This window comes from Ambystoma mexicanum, chromosome 1q (assembly GCF_040938575.1).
Source record: "Ambystoma mexicanum isolate Mex_15411 chromosome 1q, UKY_AmexF1_1, whole genome shotgun sequence".
In the NCBI taxonomy this organism is placed as follows: domain Eukaryota; kingdom Metazoa; phylum Chordata; class Amphibia; order Caudata; family Ambystomatidae; genus Ambystoma; species Ambystoma mexicanum.
The window spans coordinates 19,137,076-19,163,808 of record NC_090922.1 but is presented as its reverse complement, the minus strand read 5'-3'; the positions used below and the strand labels follow the sequence as shown (position 1 = coordinate 19,163,808).

General features: G+C 46.0%; 1 protein-coding gene across 4 annotated transcripts in view; it reads right to left on the bottom strand.

The window, feature by feature from the left end:
- Positions 1–26,733, bottom strand: part of DCAF8 (DDB1 and CUL4 associated factor 8) — a 1,562,653-nt gene that overhangs the window by 1,519,184 nt on the left and 16,736 nt on the right. For 2 of the 4 annotated variants that reach the window (XM_069635433.1, XM_069635432.1), the window contains exon 2: positions 11,010–11,093. In XM_069635433.1, the coding sequence (XP_069491534.1) occupies positions 11,010–11,055 (46 nt within the window). In that variant the 5' untranslated portion in view covers positions 11,056–11,093. Of the gene's footprint in view, positions 1–10,988; positions 11,094–26,733 lie in introns of all 4 variants that reach the window. The other 2 variants (XM_069635430.1, XM_069635431.1) reach the window with 1 other exon arrangement.

The following is a 26,733-nucleotide window of genomic DNA, read 5'->3' as shown; positions in this document are numbered from 1 at the left end:
AATCTCGTCTTGCTTAGTCAACGTTAGCCTATGGCAAGTGCAGGTTTTACAAACTCACAGTTCGCTCTGCATTCCGCTCAGCCGGGTGCAAATGCCCGTTCACAATTCCCTCAGTTTGTTTCACAATTTTACAATAGTCAAAACTTCTGCAACATGTCAAGGACTTTCGATTGTACAAGGGGTTTGGCTCGATCCTTGTGTGACCACCTTGGCACTTCACGCTGGCCTGCCCCATGGCATTTTGGTACGTGTAGTTTCAGAAGAGGGGTACCAGCTAGAGACCTTCGATTGAGCACCTACGTGGCACCAGACCACTCTATCTCTGGTACCAAGTTTGTTCACAAAAAGACCTCAGTCTATAAATCTTCTTAATGTCGCCACTGCAACCTTGAGCCCCACACAGTCCGGTCCACTATCGGGATCTTCCAGCTCACCAGCTCTGCTGAACTCGTCAGTATTTCTTTGGCAGCTGGAGTAAATGACAGTACCTCAATGGAAACCGCCTCTCCCCGCCCTGGCCATCAGTGCGAGAGGGTTCCATGTACCGCCGACAACCATCATACCATTCACCAGCTGCGATTCCCTCTCTTATGTTGGAGACTTCGCAGGTCTGGGTTGAAAAGGGCAACTCCCTAATTGACGTCCTTTCAGAACTCGCCGCCTTGCTCCTCCGTTCGAACTGCCGTCCTGGAATAGCTGCTTCATTGTGCATTTGGCCTTGCTCAGAGTATGCTCTCATGCTGCACCTGGTTGTAGGACAAATGATCGAATTTAAATGGTCGACACCAAAAGGTCGACAGGTCAAATGATCGAATGTATTTATTTTTTTTTTCACTTTTTTTTTGGGGGGTGGGTCCCCCCCCCCCCCAACCCCTGTTTTTTTGGTTAAAACCACTTTTTTTCCCTAAACGAAAACCTAAAAAAATATATATAACTAAAAAAAAAAAAATTAGATCATTTGACCTGAACAAATTGTGTCGACCTTTTGACTGTCGACCCTTTGTCGACCATTTGACTAGACATCGCTGCACCTTTTATCCCTATGGGGATGGGAAAGGGCAGTCAGGTATGTGTAGTTGTCGGTAATTTCCTGACCCCTTTTGTTAGGTCATGTCAGGTAAACGGCTCTGGTATTAGTCCGTTGTCACTCAGGGTGTGATAAAGTGTTTGTGAAGGAAGGGGGGGGGGTAGTGTTTCTAGACATCCTATTTGGCAGGACAAGGAAAGGTGTTATAAGGAAGGGGATACCACGTCTCACTTCCACTCCTGAAGACCCCTCAATCCATGTGATCCTACCACACTGGTCCACCCCCAGGAATCGGATACAATAGCGATGGCCATGTCCTAGCCACCTGCATGACAGATCCCCGTGGACTAGTGAGTGAGACACCTTCAGGTTTCTCACACTGCCCTGTAATAGGCTACAAAAAAGTATAGATTCGTCATGCCTCAGTGCGAGTAATGGAGTGGTAATGTTCACAGCCCAATCCTTCCTCTCCGACAGCCCATTCCAGGTGGAACTCTGAGCCTTTCACTCGAATATCACGGTCTCAACCTGTGGCGTTCCCCAAGGATCTAACCTATCCCCCTGGTTCTTCAACATCTATTTGGCTGTCCTGACCCGTCTGATTACCACTTTCACCTCTAACTTCCAGTGCTATGCGGACAACGCGCCATCCTCCTCCTCCTCGCTCATATCCGACTGTCTGTCCACTATTCAGTCTTGGTGTGCTGCAAACAACCTCTTCCTCAACGCCACCAAGACTGAGATGGTTCGCACTGGGACCCCTGCTCCCACTTTCGCTCTGGCCAGCCTCCCTTGGCCCTGCTCCCACCTTGGGGTCATCTTTGACTCCACTCCTTCTCCTCTCACATTTCAGACATCTCTAAAAAGTCTAACCATCAGCTTCACCTCCTCAGAGATACTCTACATTTTCTCACTTTCCCCCAGAGGCTCATTGTCTCCAGAGCCCTGGTTCTCTCCAAGCTGGACTATTGCAAAAGTCTCCTCCTCAACCTCCCTTCTACCGTGCGCCCTCTGCAACTCATCCAGAACAGAGCCGCAAGACTTATCCTTGGCCTCAAGCCCAGGGACCACATCTCTCCAGCGCTGAAATACCTTCACTGGCTCCACGTGGCTGCAAGGATCAAATTCAAATTTTTCACAGGGCTTTCTGGGGCCTGGGACTTACCCAACTGCAACGCTGCATACCTAAATCCTGTCCCTCATGAGCCCTCCGCACATCTACCTCCAACCTTCTGCGAGTGAGCCAGTTCCCCAAGCAGAGATTTGGAGGGAGATCCATATTCTCAGCAGATGCCTCCCTGCCGCCCTCAACCTTCAGCCAGATCTCCTCTTCATTCTCCCTCCCTCCCTCCCTCCCTCCCTCCCTCCCTCCCTCCCTCCCTCCCTCCATCCTGCTAAACCCATTACTCGGGTTTCTCCCTCCCTCCCTCCTCTTCCTTACAGCATGCTGACTGGCCGCCGGGTGTACCTCCGAGTTTTCACTGGTCCCCGGCACCCCTCTCGCACTTGGCTCAGGGCCCTACACCCCAACCACACTCAATGCACTTGACAAATTAACCCATGAGAGTGGCTCTCTCTGCGCTTACCCCACTCTCAACCGACCTGGTGCATTTGATCCTCCCCCTCCCCGTCACCCTCTATGCACTTCTCGATTGTACACACAGCGTCTGAAGATAGTCTGTCTCCTTCACCCCTTAATTACACTTAAAACTGCAGAATCGCCATCAGGCCCATTTGCTGTCTAGTAACTGTAAAATGTATATATATATATTTTTTTTTTACAACACACTCTGCCTGTGCAGACTATTATCGTCTCAGTATTTCAAGGGCTCTGAGCAACTGTCCCTCCCCAACCCCCATGTTCCCCCCGCACCCATCGCTTTGAAACACTTACCTGTGTATAGGCGCTATATAAATAAACAATACCATAACATACTTCAACAGCCCTAACATTCTAAAATTTGTATTACTAATGCAATGTTGACAATTTCTAAAAATAGATAGCACTGTGCCTGGCGGTTTAGTGGCAGCGCTGCACTTTATACAATAGGTAGAGGATGCCAAAAAAGCATGAGAAAATCTCTGCCTACCCGAAACCCACCCGCACACTACCTATCAAATCTAAGGCATTGCTCAAAGCCAATGATAAACACTGGTACCTGTGTTTCTATATGCTATGGGGCATGCTGGTTGGTTACATCCGTACAGCAGATTCATCACTGTCCATTATTGTAAAGTCTCAAGTTTCAAATACTAATTTTGCATTTGTCAAAGTTGTATGTAGTAATGATCTGCCGATACTGAAATGCCGATCCAAAGATTAGGCCATTGAATTTTATTGGTTTGGGTCAATGCTTTAAAGCCTTTTTAAAGAAACATGTTATTAGCTTAAATTAAGATAAAATTGGGCTAGGGCTCCCCTTTCAAAATTAGCCAAGTGAAAGCTGTGTGGATTACGTGCATTTCCTTCTACCTGGTAATTGCAGGAGGCAGCCACAGTCATCGACAGATGTGTAGCCAACAGAGCTGAAGCCACAAGTCCACTTTTCTACACCAGTCTCCTTGGTCAAACTTTAAGGCTGCAAGACCAGAGGCTAGTGTGCTACAGAGGGAAAGCACATTCCAGAATCCTTTAAATCTGCTTGCATCGGAGACCAGCCTACTCATGCCGTGGCAAGTAGTAGAGCAAGCCCGATCAGACATGTAGGCCACTCTTCAACTGTGACCTAAGAAGTGACGAGGATGAACATTTGATAAGCAGAGCCAAATGTGCAGAGTTTGCACTTTCTTGTTTAGCATAGACAGGATGCTTCACATTTGCACAGCTTGGCTTTCTATCCTCCATCTCCTGAATGACGTCAGCTAATCACTTTATATATGCAGTCATATGCTGGGGCTTCCCACTCCTTTGCTGGATGCAAAATCTTGATAGTTTGTAATAGTTTAAGCGTTGAGAAGTTGGTAGGTTTCTTCCATACTCCATTTTACCTTGAATACCTTGCCTATGAATCCATCTTATAACCTCTTCTTTCATGCACCCTCACAAAACTGCACATACCATTCCTTGACTGCAAACTGCTGTACTCTCAATATGTTAACACTAACGTATCCTCCAATTCTAGGTCAACACCGCAGGCAAGCATTATGGTTAAATTTCCTCTCTTTGGCAGTTTTAAATCTTACAACTTTGAAACTTAAAACAACTTCATTTTTTTTTTTAACATTAGGGAACTACAAGCTTGTCAGTCGTTGAAATCTTGTAGTTCTTTCCTGTCTCTGGACCAAACACCTCACTTCCTGTCCAGGTCACTTCCTCTTCCTTTTCTGCTCTTCAATGAGATAAGTGCTGCATGTACACTTAACGTCCAGCATGGATAATTTTCGTGTTAATTATACGTTTTCATTGTAGTGGGATGGTTATATTATGTATTTAATGTGTAGTGAATGCGATGTGTTAGTCTCACTTTGGAGTCTCGTAGTCGTGTCATGGTTATCCGCTTCAGCACAAGTGTTTTTCACATGGTGAGCCGTGCGGGAAGAGCAAACATGGCCCGTGCTCGACCATGAGCAAGTCCTGGTAGCCTGTTTGCTGCTTCCCTTTGCATTTTGAAACTTGCCGCTCCAACGATTTGCCAGGGAGCCATGAGGTGTGCGCGGCTCTTGTGCACCCCAATATCGTATTTTGCAGAGCCGCACTGCTCCAATAGACCTCAGACGAGCTATCAGCATGCGCTACAGTGTAGGAGAATGAGCCACTTCGCCAATAGTGCATTTACAAGAATATGAGCGCACCACGGCAGAGATTGCCACAGCGCCTTTGAGAGAGGAACAAGTGCACCAAATCAGCTAATGTCTGCCACAAAAAAAAAAAAAAAAAAGAAGAAGAGAGAGAAGGTGCCTGCAGTGAGGCCAGTCAGGAAGGCGCAGAGCCCAGAGCGACCTGGCGTTCAGTTTTAAGATGGTGCTGGTGGAGGCTGTGGCGTGGGGGTTAGGCCCCTGCAAGACATAGAGAATCTCGAGTCCTTGTTGGGAAGCAACAATCAGCCAGATCACAGTGGGAAAGTAAAGGACACGCCCGCACCAGTTACCCAACCACAGGGGGACAAACTGGGGAGTTACCCGACCTGGGGAGAGAAAGGTCTCTTCTAAGCCCGCACCTCCAACCCCTTCCCACTCCCAAGCCCCAGACCGAAGGGGCAGCCACACAGCCCTAGAGACAGCCGATGCATTCGGAAAACTCAAGGAATCTTTCCTACAAAGATCAGCGGTGGCATGCCTCCTACCCTCTTCCCCAGGTGATGATAATATAGGGGCTGCAGATGGGACACAGGACTCTGATGCCTCGACAGATGACGAGAGGCCAGTCGCAAAGGCAGAAGCAGTGACCATCCAGTGGAAGAAAAAAAGGCAGGAAAGAAAAACATACCGAGGTGCCAGATACAGAAGTGTCAAACATGTTTGACCACGATTAGAAACACAAAGACTGCCATCCTTTGCCTACAGTGGCATTGTACATGGCGCAGCGATTAAGGAAACTGCTAGAGAAGGAGACAAGACTTTGCATGTGGTCAGAATGCCCTAGACTGGAACTGTCAGGGAAAGTAGCAGAAGCACCGGAGCTGGACCCACAAACAATTACATTGTGACAAAATCCTTCAAAGACCTCCACAGAGTACCAGGTATCATGCACTCATTCCAAAAGGGAGGCGCAGCTGCTGGACAACAAATTCCACCAGCTCAGCGAAAAGGAAGTGCCATAGAGAGCAGCATGAGCAAACGCCCTTCATCAGCAACAAGTTCTTAGTCCACAGGAAGGACAAAGTCAGGCCCGTTATAAATTTGACGGAACTCAATGGGTGGATTGTGTGCCAACATTTCAAAATGGAGGGCATTCACCTCCTCAGGGACATCCTACGCAAGGACGATTGGCTCAATGATGGACTAGAATGGCACATACTTGATGTTCCCAGTAGCACAGGACCACAGGGCTTGGCTCAGCTTCAGGTGGAGAAACCAAATTCAGCAATTCAAGACGTTGGCATTCAGGCTTTCCTCAGCGTCATGGGCATTCACCAAATTGAGGATACCCATCCTGGCAGCTTTCAGAGAAAGGGATCAGGACCATAGTGTATTTAGACGACATTATTATCCTAGAAAGCGACAGACACAAACTAGTTATGTTACTTTGCATTTATATAGCGCCTTATGTACCATTGGTATAGTCTCAAGGCGCTGGTAGGTTGAACGCCCTCAGGAACCGAAGTTCAAGTCAGTAGAGAGAGTATAGAGAGTCAAAGGTGCGTGTGAGCACTGTATATAAGTGCTGCTGGTGTGGCATTCATATTCGTGCAATAGCTGCTTCTTAGCATTAGGTGTGGTGGTTGAGGGATCAGGAGTATGTGTTCATTCTGGCAGGTTTATCCAGATCGATTCTAGCTGCGTTAGGCCTGAGATGAACGCCTGGCTGTAGGGTGTGTGACCAGCGGTGTTTAGTTAGAGTGATATGGAGTATGAGGCGGATGTTGGTATGAGAACAGCTATACCAAATGGTGTCATAGTATCTCTGTGTTCTAGTTGAGTGGTGGTGTAAAGAAGAGAGCAAGCGTGGTGATGTGATAAGATGGTTTACATGCTCTTTCGAGTGTTCTATGCACTCTAAACCATTCCATGAATGTCACGTACTTCTATGCGCTCCAATCTGTTCCACGCACTCCAATCCGTTCCAAGCTCTCAAATTCATTCTATGCCCTCTAGTTTGTTCCATGTACTCCGATCTGGTCCATCCACATACTTCCATGTTCCATTATTTGCGCACCCGTCCTCTCTGCGCACCCATCTCTTCCCCGCACTCATCCGTTCTTACACATTCCTTCGTTCTTACACACTCGCTGGTCCTATACATTCGTCCGCTCTGCATACTCGTCCGCTCACCTATCCTCTACTGCGCACTCATCCGCTACTACGCACTCATCCGCTACTACGCACTCATCCGCTACTAACTAGTAGAGCAGACTCAGTGGATGAAGGACCTTATCAACCTAGAGAAGACAAGACTTTGAGCCCAGGAGAATGGACTTCCTTGAGTTCATAGCGGACATAGGTTAGCAATCCTGGAACTTCCAGCGAAGAAAGTGAGGAATATCAAAAAGGAGATCAGATGTCTCAAGAAGACAATTGTATGGCTCAAGAAGCTAGAGAGGATTGTAGGGTTGCTAGCCTTGTCGATTTAGGACATATTGCCAGGGCCCCTGCACTATCAGAGACTGAAGATCAGGCACCTTCAAAAGGGTCTGAAATACCATCAGTTGATTCTGCTGGATCAGTAAGGGAGGACAATACTCCAGTGGTGGCTGCGAAGCATGGAAGGGGCGCGCCATTTTCGGAGGCGTCCCGGAACTAGTGATAGAGTCAGACACCAGCAGAGTAGGCTGGGGGGGCCAGATGCAGGGACATAGAGACAAGAGAAAAGTGGGCACCGGAGGAGTTAAATCTTCACAAACATGGTCTTGAGCTTCTAGCTCTGTCATTCGCCATCAAAGCTTTTACAAAAGAGAGTGGACTGCTGCCTCTTGCTCAAGATGGACAACATCTCGGCAGTTCGCTACATAAACCATCTCAGGGGTCAAAATTAAGATTGGTTGAACTGGAGCAAAAAGCTGCTCCTAGGTATTGGGCATCACACTTAAGGCAGGTGCTATGTCTGGTGAACCAGGAGCAAGTACATAGTGCGTGAGATGCAAACTAACTGTGTCCATTATATATTATCTAATATACTTTAAATGTCTTAGATGCGTCTTATTCTTTTTTATACACATTCCCAAACCTATACACAGTTAATATCACATAACTATGTTTGTATGGCATCACTTGCCTAGGGAGTCGCAAGTAGATCCTGGTAGCTTTTGGTTTAAAGCTAACCAGGCTCCCCTTGGCCATAACCAAGAACTAAATAGCTCCCAGCTCCTGGCAATTTCGAACACTGCCATCTGAGGGGCGGGGGGGGGGGGGGAGGGGGGAAGGGGACAAGATCCAGACAATTAGCAGCGTTGGCAAAGGACTTCTGGCATCATTGTCTAGCGTACAGGAAATCAGTTGCAGTGGAATACTTGCCAGGCACACTGCACATAGTAGCGGACTGGAATTACCGGCATCTCACGGACACCAGCAACTGAAATTTGGGCAGGGAAATCTTCCGGAAGATTGTGGACGTGTGGCACCAATCTTTTCGTCGCCAGACTGAATGCCCAGACACCCGGATTTTTCAGTCAGAAGTTGCATCCAGACGCAATATGTACAGGTGCATTTCTAAACAGCTGGCAGATCAATCAATCTCCAGTATGTGACCCCGTCATTCATCATGATAAGCAGGGTCTTGCCGAAATTTGCAGAGAGCATGCAGAGGTAATAATAGTTTGTGCCTGGAAATCGCAAGCGTGGCTCCCAGTTCTGATGGAACGTTCTTCAGATTTCCCACAAGCCCTCCCCCAGATGAAAGACCTGCTCACGGACCTAGCTGGGCGATTTCATCTTCTGGGAGCAACAGGAGCACTCCCAATGCTGGCTTGCAGGGTGTCGGACAATGGAGCATACCAGGCATTTGGGGCCAGGCTGCCCAACTTATCAAAGAATCATGAGTGCCCTCCACCTTCAGGAGCTATGACACTGTGTGGAACAATTGGGAACTCCGGCGTCAATGACAGAGTATTCTTTCTGTTTCTGCGCCTACAGTGCTGGTTCTCAATTTTCTAGCTGCATTGATGGACACCGGTAGAGCGTTCAGGACTTTAGGAGTCTATAGATCGGCGAAATCGGCATATCTTAGTATGGCAGACTGAGTTCCAGTGCAGGAGCACCCGGCGGTGGCACGGCTCGTCAAATGAGTGAAATTGCACACTTTGTATGGGACGTTGACGTAGTCCTGCGCTTCACACATAGTAAGTAACCCATCTAATAAATATTTATCTTTGGCACAGCTCGCAAGTAAGCTGGCGATGCTGCTGTGCTTAGTTTCGTGTAAGAGTGTCGGACATCAAGGCCTGAGAAATGGATAGGAGAGTCTCCCGAAAGAGTGATGTTTTTTTTTTATCACCAGGAGGATGAAGACTAGTTTCTCCTCTGTGTGGTAATAATACTTACCCGCACAACTGCAGCTTTGTGTAGCTTCTTGCATTAGAGAGTATGAATGTAGGACAGCAGAGATAAGACCGGCTAGAGTGACACAGCTACTGATTATGCGCAGGAGACCATTTAAGGCAGGGGCTACAGCAACTATAGCTAGGTGGGTACGTGAAATTATGACCCAAGCAGGCGTGGTTAAGTCTAGGTTAGTCGCACATCAGTAATGGGAGCTTTTCCTTTCAAAAGGCATATGCATCAGAGGCCAGTTTGCAAAATATCCTGCACACAGGGGATTGGTCCAACGAGAGCATTTTTAAAACATTTGACTTCAAGCCTATAGCATCAGTGGCAGATTCAGTAATTAGGCGCTTTGAACAAGCATAATGCTTGCCTCTGGTCTTAACAGAGAATGAAGATTAACCAGGCTTATAGCTGAGGGAGTCTTTATAGGCCAGCATTATTTCCGCCCAGCATATACATCATTAGTGATAGTTGTTGCTGTCATTGTTAGTATGGTATCAGGTGTAGCATATGCCCGCTTTAATGCTCTTATTATCGTCCTAAAGGGGTAGATCAGAAGACTGCCTGAGTGCTACAGTTCGGTAGAGACGGAGTAGGGGCGGCAGACCCAGCATGATTGGTCATTTTCAGATGTTGGCGTTCTTCTCCAGTTGCCTAGAGCGGACTGTCCTGCAAATAAGGAGTTTGGAGCATCAAGAAGAGGAAGGGACCTGGACAGGAAGTGAAGTGTTATCTCCTGAGACAGGAAGGAACTACAGGATTCCACGGACTGACAGGGACTTGTAGTTCCCGAAGGATCATTTACAAAGTTATAAGTTACAAATTTCTAAGATTTAAAACTGCTGAAGGGTAGAAATAAAAGGAAGTTTAAGCATAATGCTTGCATCAGTGTCTTTAATGGAATCAAGACTCCCTGCACTATAAGCATGGGTAATATTCATTATGCAAAGGAAAAACTGGCCTGTTCAGCTCATAAACTAGAGACTTGCAAATGTAGTATTTAATATCCACAAATCTATTTTCCAAAATGACCAGATAATAAGTTAGTCTCTCACTGTAAAAAACCAAAATAAAAACATACAGGTTGTGGATGATGAAATAGGAAACAATTGCTACAAAGAGGTCACCCTCCCCTACACACAAATACACTTTTCCTCAAAAAAATTGGATTCAGCAAATCAAACCTAGATGGGCGAACAATGACAAACCCTGAGATGGTGGCTACGCATGTTGTGTAAAGCTTGCGCGTGAGTCTTCTTTGTAGTCAAAATGATCACAAGTACAAACCAAAAAGCAGGTATGGACACCATATCGAACAATTCAATGGCTGTGTTTCTAGCCCATCAAACAATGCAGAATGTCTACACCTCTAACAAAAGCATAAATGCACAGTATTTTTTCTGATAAGAACAAGAACTCTTCTTGGAAAAGGTAACACTGATGCATGAGTTTGGGTTGCAACGCTATCCTTTACCCTAGACCATTTTGACTACCCTTTTGGCACATTAGGTCAAAGATTCAACAGAGTTTTAGGGAAGGGAGAGAAACATTTTTTTAAAGGAAAATAATGGAGCAGAGATGATAGGGTGCAAGTGTGAGAGAAGGGCAAAGGACTGGACCCCTCCCATTTCTGAGAGCAAATAAGTGCATTAGTCAAAAGGTAAAAGCTGTAGAAGGCCAATTTCAGGCAATTCATCAAAACTAGAAATCTGTTTTGACTTAGATTCCTCATGACGAGTTTCCCCAAGACTTGCAACTATGCAGTTAGGACTACTCAATATTTTTTTTTCAACTCAGCAAACAATTCCATCAGAGAACACACTTGAGAGAGCTAAATTCTTACTGTTAACCAGATCCGTCTTCTCATCAGCACTGCCTTTATCGGACATCGTGGCAAGAAATGTGTTTCTTTATCCCACCTGGACCTCTAAAACAGAAATTAAACAAACAGCCACCAATTAAAGAGGTGTGGGTGGAGTCAGTCCTGATGACACTTAGTAAGCACAGAAGTCGCAAGCCTGGTCTCGCACAACTGAGTGAGCAACTGGGTGATACTGACTAGGGCTAGTTCAAACAATTTCTTAGTTAAATTATATGAAAAAGATTTCAATATGTTCTCCTTAAAATGATCCCAATACATCCAAAAATGTACCCATACATGAAATTCGATTTATCAGATGTGTCAAATAGAATTTTGTTTAACACCAGAATAGCTTGGTGATATGTCCATTATAACAGAATGCTGTCGGATTACTATAAATTGGGGTGGGCAAAAATAATACTTCATCGTAAACAGTATTTCCCAATAAATTGGGTAAATCAGTTAAAGAAAGAAAAATAAAAAAAGAGAAAAGCGCAGGCAGATAAGAATGAGCCAGTGATTAACTTTGGTCATCTACATTTTACTCAGATAATGCATCTTGATATTCCATGCTCTCATCTATTCCCTTCTCTGAAGCAAAGGAGATTAGCTTTCACTACTTGTGCTAGCCACTGGACTTTTGAAATCTTCAAGATTAACAAATTGCTTTATATTTTTAAACTATGCTTGCAGGGTTTTCAAACTGGAATCGGCCCTATGTATTTGCATGAGTTAAAACTTTAACATGAGTGCTTTCATTCAGTTTGAGGACAAAAACAGAATCAATAATGCTAGGTCTTAATTTATAATTCCTCCAATTCAACTTCGGGAAATGCAGAATCAAAATGAAAGGCTCCCGTTTCTTTGCAAAATAGAAAAGGATATTACTTAATGTACAAATACATCACTATGCGCTTTAAAACATATTTGGGCTTGGTTGAAGTCAACTCCCATCGCCCGCTGTTCTAGCCTTCCTCTGACCAGTTTGTAATACGTGCCCCTCTCCCAACAACCCATTGTTTGCCAAGTGTCACAAGATTATACCATCTTGAGTCATGGATTCTTTTAGAATCTTTTATGCACTCCACTCATCGCAGTTTACGTAATCTATCCTGAAGAATCAGCTATGTCCAGCAGTGGAAGGTGCGTTTTTCTCTTTTTTTTGGAGGTGTGAAAATATTTGTCACAAATATGGGAGAACGACCATGTGTCAAAGGAGCCTGAACCAACCAGGGAGGATTCTCACTCCAAGAAAATGTTTTCAATAATGGGTTAAAATAGTGCATTATACATAACATTTTACGCGAAGAATTCGGGAAAACTCTTAAAACAAATCAAAAAGCAGCATTGCACAGGAGCATTTCCATAATGCATTTGCCCACAATATATTCCAGTATAAAAAAGCCAGACCTCTTGGAAGCAAACTATACCCCCTTATGGGCCACTATTCGAGAAGATGTAAATAAAGGGTCCAGGCTGCCTCTGTCGTGGGCAGCTCGCTTTACCTCTATAAAAATTAACATATTACCCCGGTTTTTATTTCTGTTTCAGTCACTCCCAATAATTGTCCCCAATTCATTCCTGACAGAAATCAAATGCACCTTGTTAAGGTACTTATGGGCGGGAAAAAACCCAGAACACCGTACTCTACTCTTAATCAACCCAAGGAACAGGGGGGGAAATGGGGATACCCCAATTTTGAGGAATACTACAAGGCATCCCAGCTCAGAATACTAGCGGACCACCTGTGGAAAAACCCTGAGAAACAATGGGTAGCGATAGAAAACGATATTTTCTCACCAGTTACACTGGGAGAATGGCTGTGGGTTCCCCAACCCGTAATGACGAGGCGTATAAAAGAACACCCGGTCTTGAAGGTTCTATGGACACTGTGGCACCCATCCCGAGCCATGCAAGGAGTTACGACGTGGCCATCCTCTCTCAGCTGCATCTGGTCCCCTCCCATTCGAGATCTCAAACAAAGTTTCCACATTCCAGTCTTGGTATGAAGCAGGGCTTGTTAGAGCGGGGCAGATGTGGCGGAAGGGTTCCTACATATCCCTAGGGGACTTTAAGGAGGCTTTGCAAGACTCCGATATATCCCCCATGCTATTCCTTAAACTGAGGAGCGCCCTGAATGGCACCCGCTGGGGCGATTCACTAAAATGCCCTCTAACCCCAAACAAAAACTTAGCGCCCCCCAGATAACAAAGGGTCTCATTGCACGGATGTACAAGTCCCTGCTTGCCAGAGGTCACCTTGAACGTCCACCATCTGAAATCAAGTGGGACTCAGAACTGGGTCTAGAAAACAAACCAGAAGTCTGTAAAGCAATACACAGAGCGGTGTGGCCGTGCTCAATCTCTGTACAATACAAAATGCACAATGCGCGTCTGCTGGTCAGATGCCACTACACTCCCATGAGACTCCTGAAAATGTTCCCAAGGGGTGTCCATCTGTTGGAGAGGGTGCGGCGAGAGGAGGGACTATTGGCACCAATGGTGGCAATGCAGCAAAGTCCAAACGTATTGGAAGAAAGTCCTGGGGTGGATTCAAGCCAAAGATGGAAAAGCCAGGGCGCTAAGACCCGTTTTAATCCTATTTGGGGTCGAGGCAGATGATGAGGACTCATATGTAACACTTACACACATGCCTCGTAATCTATTGTTAGCCGCGAGAGTATGTCTCACTGTGAAATGGAAGTCACCTTTCTACCCACAAAAAGAGAATGGCTTACTAAAGCACACGCCATTTACGAAATGGACAGCCTAACCAGCAATTCAAGAATCTCGTAAAAACATAGACATGATATGGCTGCCTTTTCTCGAATTCTACAAAATATACTGGGAATCCTTAAGACCAATTGACTAATTCCTGCAGAGAAAGCACCAGGCTTAATTGGTTACCAGACATTTGGTCGAAAACAATTGGTCGACTGGACAAATGGTCTAACCAATTTGGTCGAAAACCAAATGGTCGAATTTTTTTTTTTTTTTTTTTTTTTTTTTTTATTGTCACCCCTTTTTTTTGGGTGGGGTTCCCCCCCCAACCCACTTTTTTTCTAAAAAAACCCCTTTTTTTTTTTAAAACGAAAACCCGAAAAATATATATATATAAATTAAAAAAAAAAAAATCGACCATTTGGTTTGACCAAATTGCGTCGACCAAATGTCTTTCGACCAGTTTTCAGTCGACCAAATGTCTGGACACCGCTTAATTTTCATAAGAATCCCACTCCACCCGAAGCCTCCCATTCAAATGTCAAAAACTTGTGATGTAATTCAAGTGCTGTGTGCTATAAGCAATGAGAAATTCAGTGTAAAGTTCCGTCCGATACTCGTTTGTTGTCAATGTTATTCTGTTGAGTGAGGGAGGGGGGAGGGGGTGGGGACTAAGGGAGGGAAGGGGGGGGGTCCTATAAAACAAGTCAAGTTCACTTCTTTGGAATCCAATGCAAAAGTTGAAATGTCAATGCCCTGCTGATCTATACTGTGAAATTAACATGTATAAGGTTGAATATGTTAAAAAAACTCAAAAATAATAATAAAAAAAATAAACTGCCATCGTAAAGGACTTATCTAACTACTGCTAAAGGTAAACTTCCATATTTCCCACTAAAAATCATTGCCCACCAGTTATCTCTGGTGAGCCTCGTGTACCGTTTTATAAAATTATCCAAAGAAAATAGACCTCGTAATTCTTCAAGAAGAAGTGCCTTAAGGTTTCTAGCTCTGATGTTTTACAAAATCACCAACCCCGGAGTGAGATTGTTTAGTGGGTTTGTCTCATTATTACTTTGTACTTGCTTCATTGTTTCCCGTGTATGAATCCAGTCCATAATCATTAATTTATGTTTTGCGGTAACTGGTTTCTGAAGCAACAACTTCACCATAAAGTCTGCATCCCTAATAATCTGCAAACTGTCACTTTCCCACCTGAAAATAACAGAATCTCTTTACGACATTGGTACCTTTTAAAAGTCTCTCTCGGCTACAACCTCATATATAAACATATTATGCCCTCTAAGTTTACTTTAGCATCACAATCCGGTAGGGGAAATTGGGACTCAGACTAGGACATACATGGACAGATATTGAATGGAACCATATATGTGCAGGTAGGGTTTAAGGTTGATTAGAACTATACTAGTCGCAGCAGCGGATTATTAATTTATATACTGGTCTCCATGGAGAATGTGGTCCTGCAAGTTGTGTTGTGATAATGCTTGCTGGAACTTTAGAGGTGATGTGGGCACCACCTTGCATATATTTTGATTATGCGGGAAAATTCTATTATTTTGGGAAGTGGTTTTCCAGCATATGGATTTCGTTTTGGGTCCATCTCTCCCCAGGGTCCTGCCGATTGGTGCGCTGGGTTTATTCACGTCCAACACTTTTATCTATTGGTGAATTCTTTTGAGCTTTCAGGGTTTTGATTGCTAAGAAACATGTCTTGGCATTCTGGAAGAGTGACACTAGCCCCTGTGTGGATGATTGGCTGCAGAGTTATGTCCTTTCATGTGAGGGAACAGAACCACAGGTATGATGAAATGTAGGGTGCATTTAAATGATCTGTGCGCTTAACTACGCAATTAATGTTTTCTTTCCCTTGCTAGTCGGCTCTCTTTCTTATAAATATGTTTGCTCTGATTAACTTATGTAACTATTGTATTTGTATGTTTATGAAGTTGCATTTCAATACTTTTGTTTTATTTTATCTTTAAAACAAACTTTAAAAGAAAAATTAAACAGGGAGTTCTTGCCCACTGTCAAGCGTTTTCTGTAAAGTGCAAGTGCTTTCCATTGGACCATCCTAAACGGATATGCCCAGTTCATACCATACAACTTGGATTGGAATTCCTTTTGCGACTCCTAGCACCATCTTCCAAAATATACCTTCCAAGATCTTCCAAGTAGATTGAGTACATAACAAAACTTCAGCCCCATATGTTAACATGGGAACCGCTTTCATTTTGTAAAACTGCATCACAGACATTAGCATGGAGCGTCCAAAGCGGTGTTTGCAGCACCGCTCTTTGTACAGTCAACGCCTCTGCCTTCTTTCTCAGCGTACTCACATTTGGGTTTTCTTAAGTATCAACACTTACTAGAGGAAGAACATTCAAACTCCATCTAAATGTAACCTTCAACCTGGAGGATAACCGAATCATGTTAGATTGAGACAAGTTAAATTATTTTTCAATGCATAGAGCTACAATGTGTGTAACTGTTTTTGTAGGACTATTGGCGTTTGGTGCCAGCGGACTAAATTGTCTGCGTATAATAGCCACTGAATTGGGTGGCCATTAATACACGGTGGAAAAGCTTGCTCTTGCGTCTACACGAAATGGACCACTTGCTCACGCACTAGCGGGAGACGCCTCCTTTGCCCTTATGCTGACACCAGTTTAGGTGGGGCTATTGCGAGATACACTTGGCTTCCATTTTGTGTGCCCTCAACTCCATCTTTGGACTAGGCCGCACTCAAATTCTATGAAAAGGCTTCTCTCCCCGCTGCAGCGCCGCGCAGTGTGGTCTTGGCTCCCACCTTTTCTTCCACTGTCTGTAAGCTTCACAAATCCCTTTCTCACGGATGCGCCGGTAATAATTGAAACAAATAGTACAATGTATCATCTCACTCTTCCTCTGTGATCACTGTACTTTGTGTGAACCAGCTCGAACCATGACTTGTAGCTCATCCATCTCTTCAAACCTGCTCCTACCCTCTTCTTACCCCCCCCCCCCCGATGTTGGGAAATTACTGCCAATGTAACCCTGTGCCCTCCTAAGGTATTCCCTTGATGTACCAGAGGTGTGACCCTGCTGTGCGGCCCACCCTAAAGTGCCCCCACTAAATCCAGACATCTGTATGTTGTGTCCTAGAACTAACATATGTCGTCATACTCCCCAGTCGCCTTGATGTGCCAAGACCCACCCAGTCACCCAGGTTATCACGAGGGACAAGACCCCTAAGCCCTGTGTCTCACAAAAGTCTCAATGAAAGATGTAATCACATGAACGCAATTTATAGGTTTGCAAAGATTTACTCAAAAGGTGTATTAAGGATTGTGATTTATTATAGGTCTAGTGGTAGTTTCTCATGCCAGGTCAGTTAGTATCAACTATCTCGCCGTGACCTAACCCTCACCCCTCCTGGACACAGGCAGCTGGACCGCGTCGTGACGCTCACCCTCCCGCCAAGTGGGCAGCCTATCTAAAGAAGCAGCGCCTACAGGAATTTATCTAGCATCGCCCCGCAACCAATCCTGTACTAATGTAGTACCCTGTGTTAATGACCTCACCAATGACGCCGTTTTAATTTATAATTCCATGTATGTGTATGGTTTGCCAGAGCGCTCTCGAGGCAGCAGAGCTCTCTGGATGCCAATTTTACATAAAGACTTATTAATCTTGCAACCTGTTCTCCTAGTCTCATTCCCTACTGGGATGTGTTATACTTTATGAGTTTGTATTGCTAATTTGGGGTGTGAGCCTTTACATTTGGTGAACCCCATGACATGATCAAGAAGGGTGTGCCGGGAGAGGGCCCCCTGCCGCGCGGCGAGATCCAGGACGCCCCCAGCAAAACCACTGCCTCCGCGGTCGACCAGTGTTCGCACGGAAAAGAAAGGTTCCAAGGGTCCCGGTCATCTTTGCAAATACCCAACTGCTCACCGAGGCGTGTCACGGCTTGGTTGGGGTGCGGCCCGATTGTGTATAGACTGTGAACGGAGGCTCTGGGACCACCCCGGACAAGTGAGTACTGGTTGCGAGATTCTCAAATGAGGGGCAAAATTGTGAAATAGTTGGTGTAAAGATGAGGGCAAGAGACTAGGGGGAATTGAAATTTTGGCGTTAGGGACTGTGCGAGTGAAAAGGTTAGGCTTTTCTTATCTATCCTTTATATGGCCATTAGGTTGTTGTGGACGAAGAGAAAAAAAGGAATATGGGATCCTAGCTCCGAACGGGGTTAGAAGGCAGCGCCGCGTGGCATTGTCTTGACCAGTGCAGGTTATAAGTGGAGATAAAGAAAAACATAGGAGTCTCATATTTAGTAGGCTCCAAGTAGTAATTTAGAATATTCTTTTTCCGTGTGAGCAGAATTCTTCAAGGAGGTAGCCTAAGGGGGCTCAGAGGTGTGGAGTGAATGAGAAAATAAGAGATTAGAAAAAAGAAAGGTGCGATTCACATCAGAGGGTAGTACATGTTCAAGAAGAAGGGGTAGCAGCGGCAGGATTTTCGCTTCCATTACGGGAGGACCCAGAGGTCGTGGGAGCGCTCCCAAGATGGCAAGGGAGACTGAGGCAAAGAGTAGGAAACACGTCATTAAGCAAAGCAAAGAAGGTAGCGTTAAGTAAAAAAGGAGGGAAGGCCAAGCTGCAGATGCCTCCGATACATAAGGGAGCAGGGAGGCCCCACTACATACCATGGGCACAAATGGACAAAAATAACTTGTTGAAACTGCTCCCTCCACTTTCAGGTGGGGCGGGAAAGTGGATACAAGCATTAAAAAAACACAGCTGGCATACTCTTGGCCATAGGGGATGTAAAAAGCTTATTGGTGTCTGCAGTTGGTGACCAAGCAGATGGGGCGCGGGGTGAAGGCCAGTTTCCCGGGAGTAACAATAAACCGTGACCGCCATGATGGGTCGTCATTCAACAGTGTGAGGGCGCAATGGTGGGATGCATTGCGGAGAACCTTCCCAGACACCTCAGACTTACATTTAGCAATACAATGATATGATATATGATTGTGTATAGGCGCTATATAAATAAACTATGTGTTTCAAAGGGCTTCAAGGCAAGGGACGGAACAAGGGAAAATACAATGACATTCTTACAGGCCATGAACAGTAAGAACATTTCAGATAGTGCAAGAGCTAAGACATAAATAAGAAGGGGAGGGGGGAAGAGTGGGAAGGAAATGGAAACAGACAGGCGACTACGGTACTAAGCCTGATGACATTTCTGGTAGAGCCGGAGAATACAAAAGGTGAGGGAGAGGAGTGCAGAAAGGGAGGGGAGGAACAAAACAAGCGACTATCATACTAGGCATGACGACATTTCAGATAGTGCTGGAGGGGAGGTGGGGAGGAAAAAAAACAGTAATGGGAGGTTGGAGGAAACAGACGAGGTTGCTATCATATTAGGTCCAGGGACAATTCTGATAGAGTAAGTGCACAGAAGAAAGTAAGAGGAGGAGATCGGAAAACGGTCGGCGGGGCTTGCTAAGTGGTGAAAAAGAGCAGCAAGCAGGAAGGCACCAGGTGGACGGGGCATGCTAAGTGGTCAAAAAGAGCAGCAGGCAGGAAGGCACCAGGTGGGTGGGGCTCAGGCCAAGTGACCTAGATCCACTTGCACCTGCTCTCCATCTGCAAAGGAAAAGAGGCTGGAGGGCTCCTTAAGTAGGAAAAAGAGCGGCAAGCAGGAAGGCACCAGGTGGGCGGGGCTTGCTAAGTGGTGAAAAGAGCAGCAGGCAGGAAGGCACCAGGTGGGCGGGGCTTGCTAAGTCAGGAAGGCACCAGGTGGGCGGGGCTTGCTAAGTGGTGAAAGAGCGGCAGGCAGGAAGGCACCAGGTGGGTGGGGTTTAGGCCAGGTGATTTAGATCCACTTTCAACTGCCCCTCCCCCCCATCTGCCTATGTACTATGGGAGAGGAGGAAGAGGCTGCGCAATTCATCCTTCGGGTGCAGGACATGTGGAGATCAGAAACGGGCACGGCGTGGGACCAATCCACAGCCCTGTTTTACTTTATAACTAAGCGAGGGCTCCCAAAGGAGGTACAGAAGTGTAAAGACTGGAGGGGGTGTCTGTACTTCTGCTCTCTATATGGTAGAGGAGAGGCACAGAGGACCCCAGCCAAGATTCTCCATTATTGGTAACGTAGTCGAGCAATCAAGGCCTAGCTTCTCAGGAGGTGATGCAGGATGTTTAAGTACAGTGTAGTCCCCAAGCCCCCACAAAGGAATGTCCACACACTGTATTAGTTAAAACAGTCTTTATATAATTAATATTCAAGGTTATGTACACTATCACAATAACTCACTTTGTGCTTTAGTTAATCTATAATGGTAAATATATACAGTTCTAAAGTGGTACCACAAGTATTATCAGATCTCATTAAAGTGCATCAACTATACTGTCAAAATGTCACACAGATCAATAACAAGGAAACCAGCAATAGAAATAGGAAGGAAGCAAGATGGTTGAAACAATAGGCATAATACTGGCATAGTTCTGTGTGGAGATCCCCCCCCCCAACCTGGGCAACCTGTTAAGCAAAGATGTATCACAAGCCCAGTCCATATATTGGTCTATTAGTCTCATTTCCCTCTACAATAGTTCTACAGCCCCAATGTACCTGGAATTGTAGCATTCGTCGACGGGAAATCGACGGCCCTTCTTGAGTGCCCTCCCTTTAAGGTAGGAGTCACGAGTCTTCGAATGTCCGACAGAGAACAGGGTGAACTACGGCGGTGAAGTGGCAGCTTCGTTCCTAGCGGTGCTCGTCGACAGAGCGTTGGCGTCCTGCAAGGAAGAAGCGTGCAGGGCACCTCGGTGACGATAGTTCTGGACCGCAAAGAGATGATGAAGAACTGTGGCCCAGCAAGGGCGTCGAGTCGTCGGCGTCTGTGGTCTTTAGTTGGCGGGAAACCCACTGGCAGAGGCTCCTCGGTGCGTCGACGGTCGGGCCTTCTCCAGTGGGATAAAGCGGGCAGCGATGCAGACTAGAGCATCCTTGGATCAAATGAAGTTCTTAGGCAAACAGGAGCACGGTGGCTCCAGTCGGCGACGGGGGTCGTCGACAGTGGGGGACAACAGTCCGGGCGCTTCTCCTTGGGATTCCGCAGCAGTCCCTGTCTCGGGTCGGCAGCCTGTCGAAGGTTTGTCTGCCAGGGAGCTTTGGCAAAGATCTGCTGGTGCACGATGGTCCCTCGTAGCTCAGGAAGAGGGCGCCTTACCAGGTCCTCTCTGGGTCAGTCCTTGGAGGCACAGCAGCTTTCAGATTGTGAAGCAGAGCAACAGTAATTCTTCTCGTCCAGCAGGGCTTCAAGGTCAAGCTTCAGTTACTCCAGTTACTCGTCGTAGTGGACTTCAGCTTCTCAACACGAATTCTAGCAATGAGAGGCCCCCAGATATACTTGTTGATCTCCCATTCATTCTGCTGGGTCACACTCAGGCAGCCAATCGGTCAGAAGGGCATTGATGCAGGCAGGCATCCAATCAGGTGCATAGTGCACTCAGGCCATTCACTCCTCTCCAGACACTCACAACAAGTTATGTGTATTGGGACAAGTACCCAGCCATTCAACACTGCCCACTGCATTCATACCGGTTTCGGGCAGGGCTGTCTCAGTCATTGTGTCAAACACCAGATACTAGACACCCACAACACAGAATGCGTATTCGCCACACACTCCATTCACCCAGGTCCCACCCACAGGGTGTACCCAAAACATACAGTCACTGGGAAGGCTCCACCAGTCTGGCCTGGACTTCACAACACCACCATATATGGAACTTCCACCCAACAGCCGGTCAGGGGGAAGAGACAGAGTCAGGGCTTCCCAGGACTTTGGGAAAACAAGGTAATAGGCAATAGAAAGCAAGAGGCCACAGGGGCCAACTTGTTTCCTATCAGGAATCAACTGATTCCAATGGCAGGGCCTGGGTATCCCAAAATGGAGGATATTCAGGGCACCTGCCAAATTAAGCATGGAGCTGCCACCAGCCCATACCCTGCTCTATGGGCCACCCACAGGTGCCTAAAAACATACACTAGGAGCACAGGGTTGTACCCCCACCCATGGGTGCCGTAAGGGTATCCCTTGGGTCCGTTCACCAAAAGAGAGAGCTGCACCGCCAGGAGTCCCACATGAACTCCTGCGCAGAAAACATGACAGAACACACGATAAAAACAGTAAAGGATAGGATACGGAGGCCCTGTCTCTCCGATGCATTTCCAGCATCACAAGAAGGCCTTGGATAAAATAGTTGGGATAGAAGCCCAAGGCTGGCTGGAGATTCAGAGCATAATAGTACACCATTGTGGGAGGATCGAAGAGAGAGAAAAGGAGATAGCACAGAGAAGGTTCGCAGACAAAGCAAAGTTAGTTCAGAACAAATTAGTGAAGGTTGCGGCAATCAATTCAGCCCTACCCACTGAAAGGCTGGGGCAAGGAGAGGAGGGGTCAGGGAATACACCAGCGAGGATGGCAGCAACTTGGTCTGCAAATGGACAAGAGCAATGGGCGGAAGAGGAGCAAAACGAAGGGCCCCAACAGCAGGGCAGACCAGCAAAAGGACGAGGTGGGTACGGGGACAGAGGATGATTTGGGGGGGGGATGGAGGATAAGGAATGAGGGGAGGACCCCAAGGGTCATGCTGTAATTGTGGGAGGTGGGGACATTTTTCCAGAGAATGCCGGATGCGACCGATGGGATATTACCAAGGGCAGCCTCCCATGGGAAACGAGCAACAATTTGGTCATCCACATCCAGGAAGCCCCTATGGGTTACCAATGGGTGGGAGTGAGCAACACAAACAGTGCTATAATGAGCACCTGCAAAACGCACAACAAATGCCATCCAGACAGCAACCTCAGCAGCAAGGTATGCAACAACAGATACCACGCCAGAACATGATGGGAAACGCGCACACTAAACTTTTTGCAACAACTGCCAATATTGCACCGGCACAGTTCTGCGGCACAGCAGTGGTAGGAGAAAATGTCTTCTCAGTACCCGGAACAGAGACATACCCATACTAGGACAGCCCACAGAAAGCACTTGCATGTCCAGTCCTATCAACTACCCTACGTGCAGAAGAGGAACCACTGTTGGTTGCGGAAATAGGTAACAAACAGTTCATCTTTATGGTGGATTCGGGAGCTGAAAAATCATGCTACATGGAAGGCCAGTTCCTGCGCTCAGGAAAATATTTGGAAATGCAGGGGTTTTCTGCGGCTATTTTGAGAGTTCCTTACACAAAAGATTTAGACATAACAGTGGGGGGAAAGAATGTGCAAGCACCCCTATGAAATCATGAAGACTCACCCATAAATTTGTTAGGAAGGGACCTCCTGAGCAAATTGTATATGACCATCTCCTTCACAGAACGAGGGATAGTGTGCTCCACTCCAGGGGTATGCCCAGTAAGAGCTATGTTAATGAAAAGTATTATGACAAACGAAATAGCAGTGAGAGGAGTGCCCATAGATATCGACATGTTCATTTATGGAATGCAGGTACTTGCTAGAGTGGTGCCCGAGATAACACGAAAAGAATGGAGAGTGCCATCTGAATTTGTGTTCCGCCCCATTGTGAACTCCGATGTTGTGCCAGATACAATTATGTGAATTGATTTGGAAGGGGTACAAGTTTCAAGCAAACAAATCGCGGTAATAGGACTGGACACACATGGATGCGAATGGAGAACAGTGCTGTGCATAGATCCAAATATAGCTTTGCGTGATTTGACCGATGAGGAATTGTTCACTGACCATGATACTGATGGGGAAATTATAATGGAAATAAGTGTACCATGTGACAATGATCCAGCACAGAGAAATACACAACCCCCTCATGGCCAGCGTTAGTGCACCACCCGCTATATTCGATGACGACATGGAAAAAGTACTGCCAGAACTATGGACAACAGGCCCACACGATGTAGGGTTTGTGCAAGAGGTCACGCCAATAAAAATGAAACCAGGTGCAATTCCACCTAGAGTGAAGCAATACCCATTATCAAGAGAAGCAGAGGACAGAATAAAAGACACTATAAATGCATTATTACAACAAGGTATAATAGTGCCATCAAATTCACCTTGTAATACAGTAATTTACCCGAACAAGAAGGCAAGGGGCGGGGCTTGGAGGATGATACAGGACCTCCACCCACTTAATGACGTCATACAAAAAGAATTCCCTCTAGTACCTAACCCTGCATCCATTTTGTGTATTATCCCAGAGGAGGCCACATGTTTCACGGTTGTAGATTTGAAAACCGCCTTTTTCTCAGTGCCACTCGACCCCAGTTGTCAGTATCTCACAGCATTTACATTGGGGGGAAACAGATATGAACATTGTAGATTGCCACAAGGATACTGTGCGAGCCCCAGCATCTTCAATAGGATTTTGCATGAAGACCTTGGTAATGTGGGTGTAGAGAGCACGATAATTCAATACGTGGATGATCTTCTCATCTGCAGTAATAGTGAAGAACAGTACAGAGCAGATTCCATTACATTGCTAAATTTACTTGCTACAAAAGGGTACAAGGTGGATAAAGGTAAACTTCAATACTGCCTAGCAGAAGTGTCATACCTAGGACAGTTGATTTCAAAAGATGGTAAAATAATTATCCCAGACAGAGCAGGAGCAATACGTCACACAATAATACCCAGGACAGTGAAGGACATGCAGACATTTCTTGGCATATGTAATTATTGCTGCGCATGGATACTGGACTATGCGGGCCTACACAAGCCCGTTATTGCAAGGGTTAAAGGAAGCACAAAAGAACAGTGCCCCAATAAAATGGACACAAGAAATGATGACAATATTTTAAATTAAAAGACCTCGTCACACAGACACGAATCCAGATTATGACCGGGAGTTCTACCTCTTCTCACATTGCAATGGAATATTGATGACAGCGGTGGCCCCGATATGCACTTTAGCCTAAATACCCAACCACCTAAGAGCCTTCAGTACCACAGTCCTAGCAAAATGCCAATGAACTGAGTGATGGATCATGGGCAAACATCTTTCCTATAAAGTATCAGAGTACAAACGCTATATAATGGTCAAGGGGGGGGGGGGAGCAGGAGGCGAAAAAGAGGAGCGGAGGGAAGAGTTATGATGCATACCATAGCCTGGGATTAGACAGGATTGAAGACCTCCCCCCCGCCACCTGGATCGATCTAACCAATGGTACTCAGACATGAGAGCAACAGCCAAGCAAGCAACGAATGAGAGCTGTTATGTTTGCACACCTAAAAATCTTATACCTCAAGAAGTGCCCTTGTCGGATGCCCAATGTTTGGTTCATCTAGTATTGTGTAGGATTCGAAGCACCTTCCAGTCACACAAAGTTACAATATAAATGTTGCAGAATGAAAAAACCTCTATGAGTAAGCCACAAGGAGTGATCTGCATCAAGGAACCATTTTTTTGTTATCAAAAGGGACAAAGTTCACAGAAAACAAGTGGCATGACGAGACAATCATGTGTAAAGCAGATGCACTCTGAGGTCTAAATGGAAGAGAACATTCAATGGGTCAAAAAGACATGCACTCCAATCTGGTCCCAACACATCGCAAAACTCACGTGGGTTACAGCTCTCGAGAAACCCATCAAAACACAGAAAGAAATTGCACATGAACTTTACTTTGTTTTCATAGTGAAGGGGAAGGTACACATGGGCTCAAACAGACAATACAACAAAACGTTCATCATCCCAGACATGAAAAAGGGTACAGCAGCACTAATGGACACTTACTGGGTATGTGGCAAAGAAGCATACCTGCATCTCCCGCCATCGTGGAGGGGTACCTGCGCCATGGCCACACTTCATTCGGCATTAATGGCGATTCCAGAAAGCCATATCCAAGGGGGGAGAAATTCAGCTATATATCGGCAGCACTCCAGCCAACAACAGAGCCCTCCACATATGACATTCTGTCTGAAAACAAACTACAAGACAGAGTGCCCCGCAAAAGAAGGTCATCCAACTACATCTCCAGCAAGTCATCAAACCTCCTGGCTGAGATTCCAGATAAATACAAGTTCTTCAACTCTGCCGAAACATTCTTTGCTTCCCTCCTGGTGCCAGGATTTCAGGCGCGAACAAATGCTAAATGGCTGCAGATCGTCCGCTGGGAGCTGATCCAACTGGCCAACGACACTGAAGAAGGATTTAACATGATAAAGGTGGAACTCTGCGCCCTGCAGTTGATGAGCATGCACAATCGATACGTCCTGGATCTCCTCACGGCAATGGATGGCGGTGTTTGCCGAAAAATCGGGAGTGCCTGCTGTACATTCATACCTGCTGAAGACGCTGACAATGGGACCCTTTCCCACATCATCTCAGCGGTGCATAGTTTGGGGAAAGAATGCGGAAGGAAGGAGGAATAGAGTCAAACAACTGGTTCGACAACATCTTCAATTGGATACCATGATGGTTTAGCGTGATGATGAACATTTTTGCCCCACTCATCGTATTCCTGTTGCTATTTTTCCGAGTGTGCCAAGTAGGAATTCGATGTTGTGCCACATCAATGCCTAGTTCTGCAATGATGATGGTAACACTGGGAAAATCAACAGATCCAAACTGGGGGGGGGGGAGGTCAGGTCCCTCTAAGTATCGCATGACAGCAGTATACCGCCTTCCTGGGAATAGGGTGGATAATTTATACAACCCCATAATCAAAGAGCTATGAGAATTACAATGGTATAGAGAGGTCTGGGAGGACCTGGATGGAGATGGGGGAAATATACATGACATGTACACCTGATGAATATGCCAGAAGAGGTCAGAGCTTACGAAGCGTGTGTAGGGCTTGGATGGCAATAAAAGGGACGCCCGCTTGGGACGAAGCAGTGCAAGAAGCAGAGTACTATTGGAATGAAAATAATCGCAAAGATTAGTTTGTTACTTTAAATGTAACGAAAGGGGGGGAATGTGTGGGAGTAAAGGGCC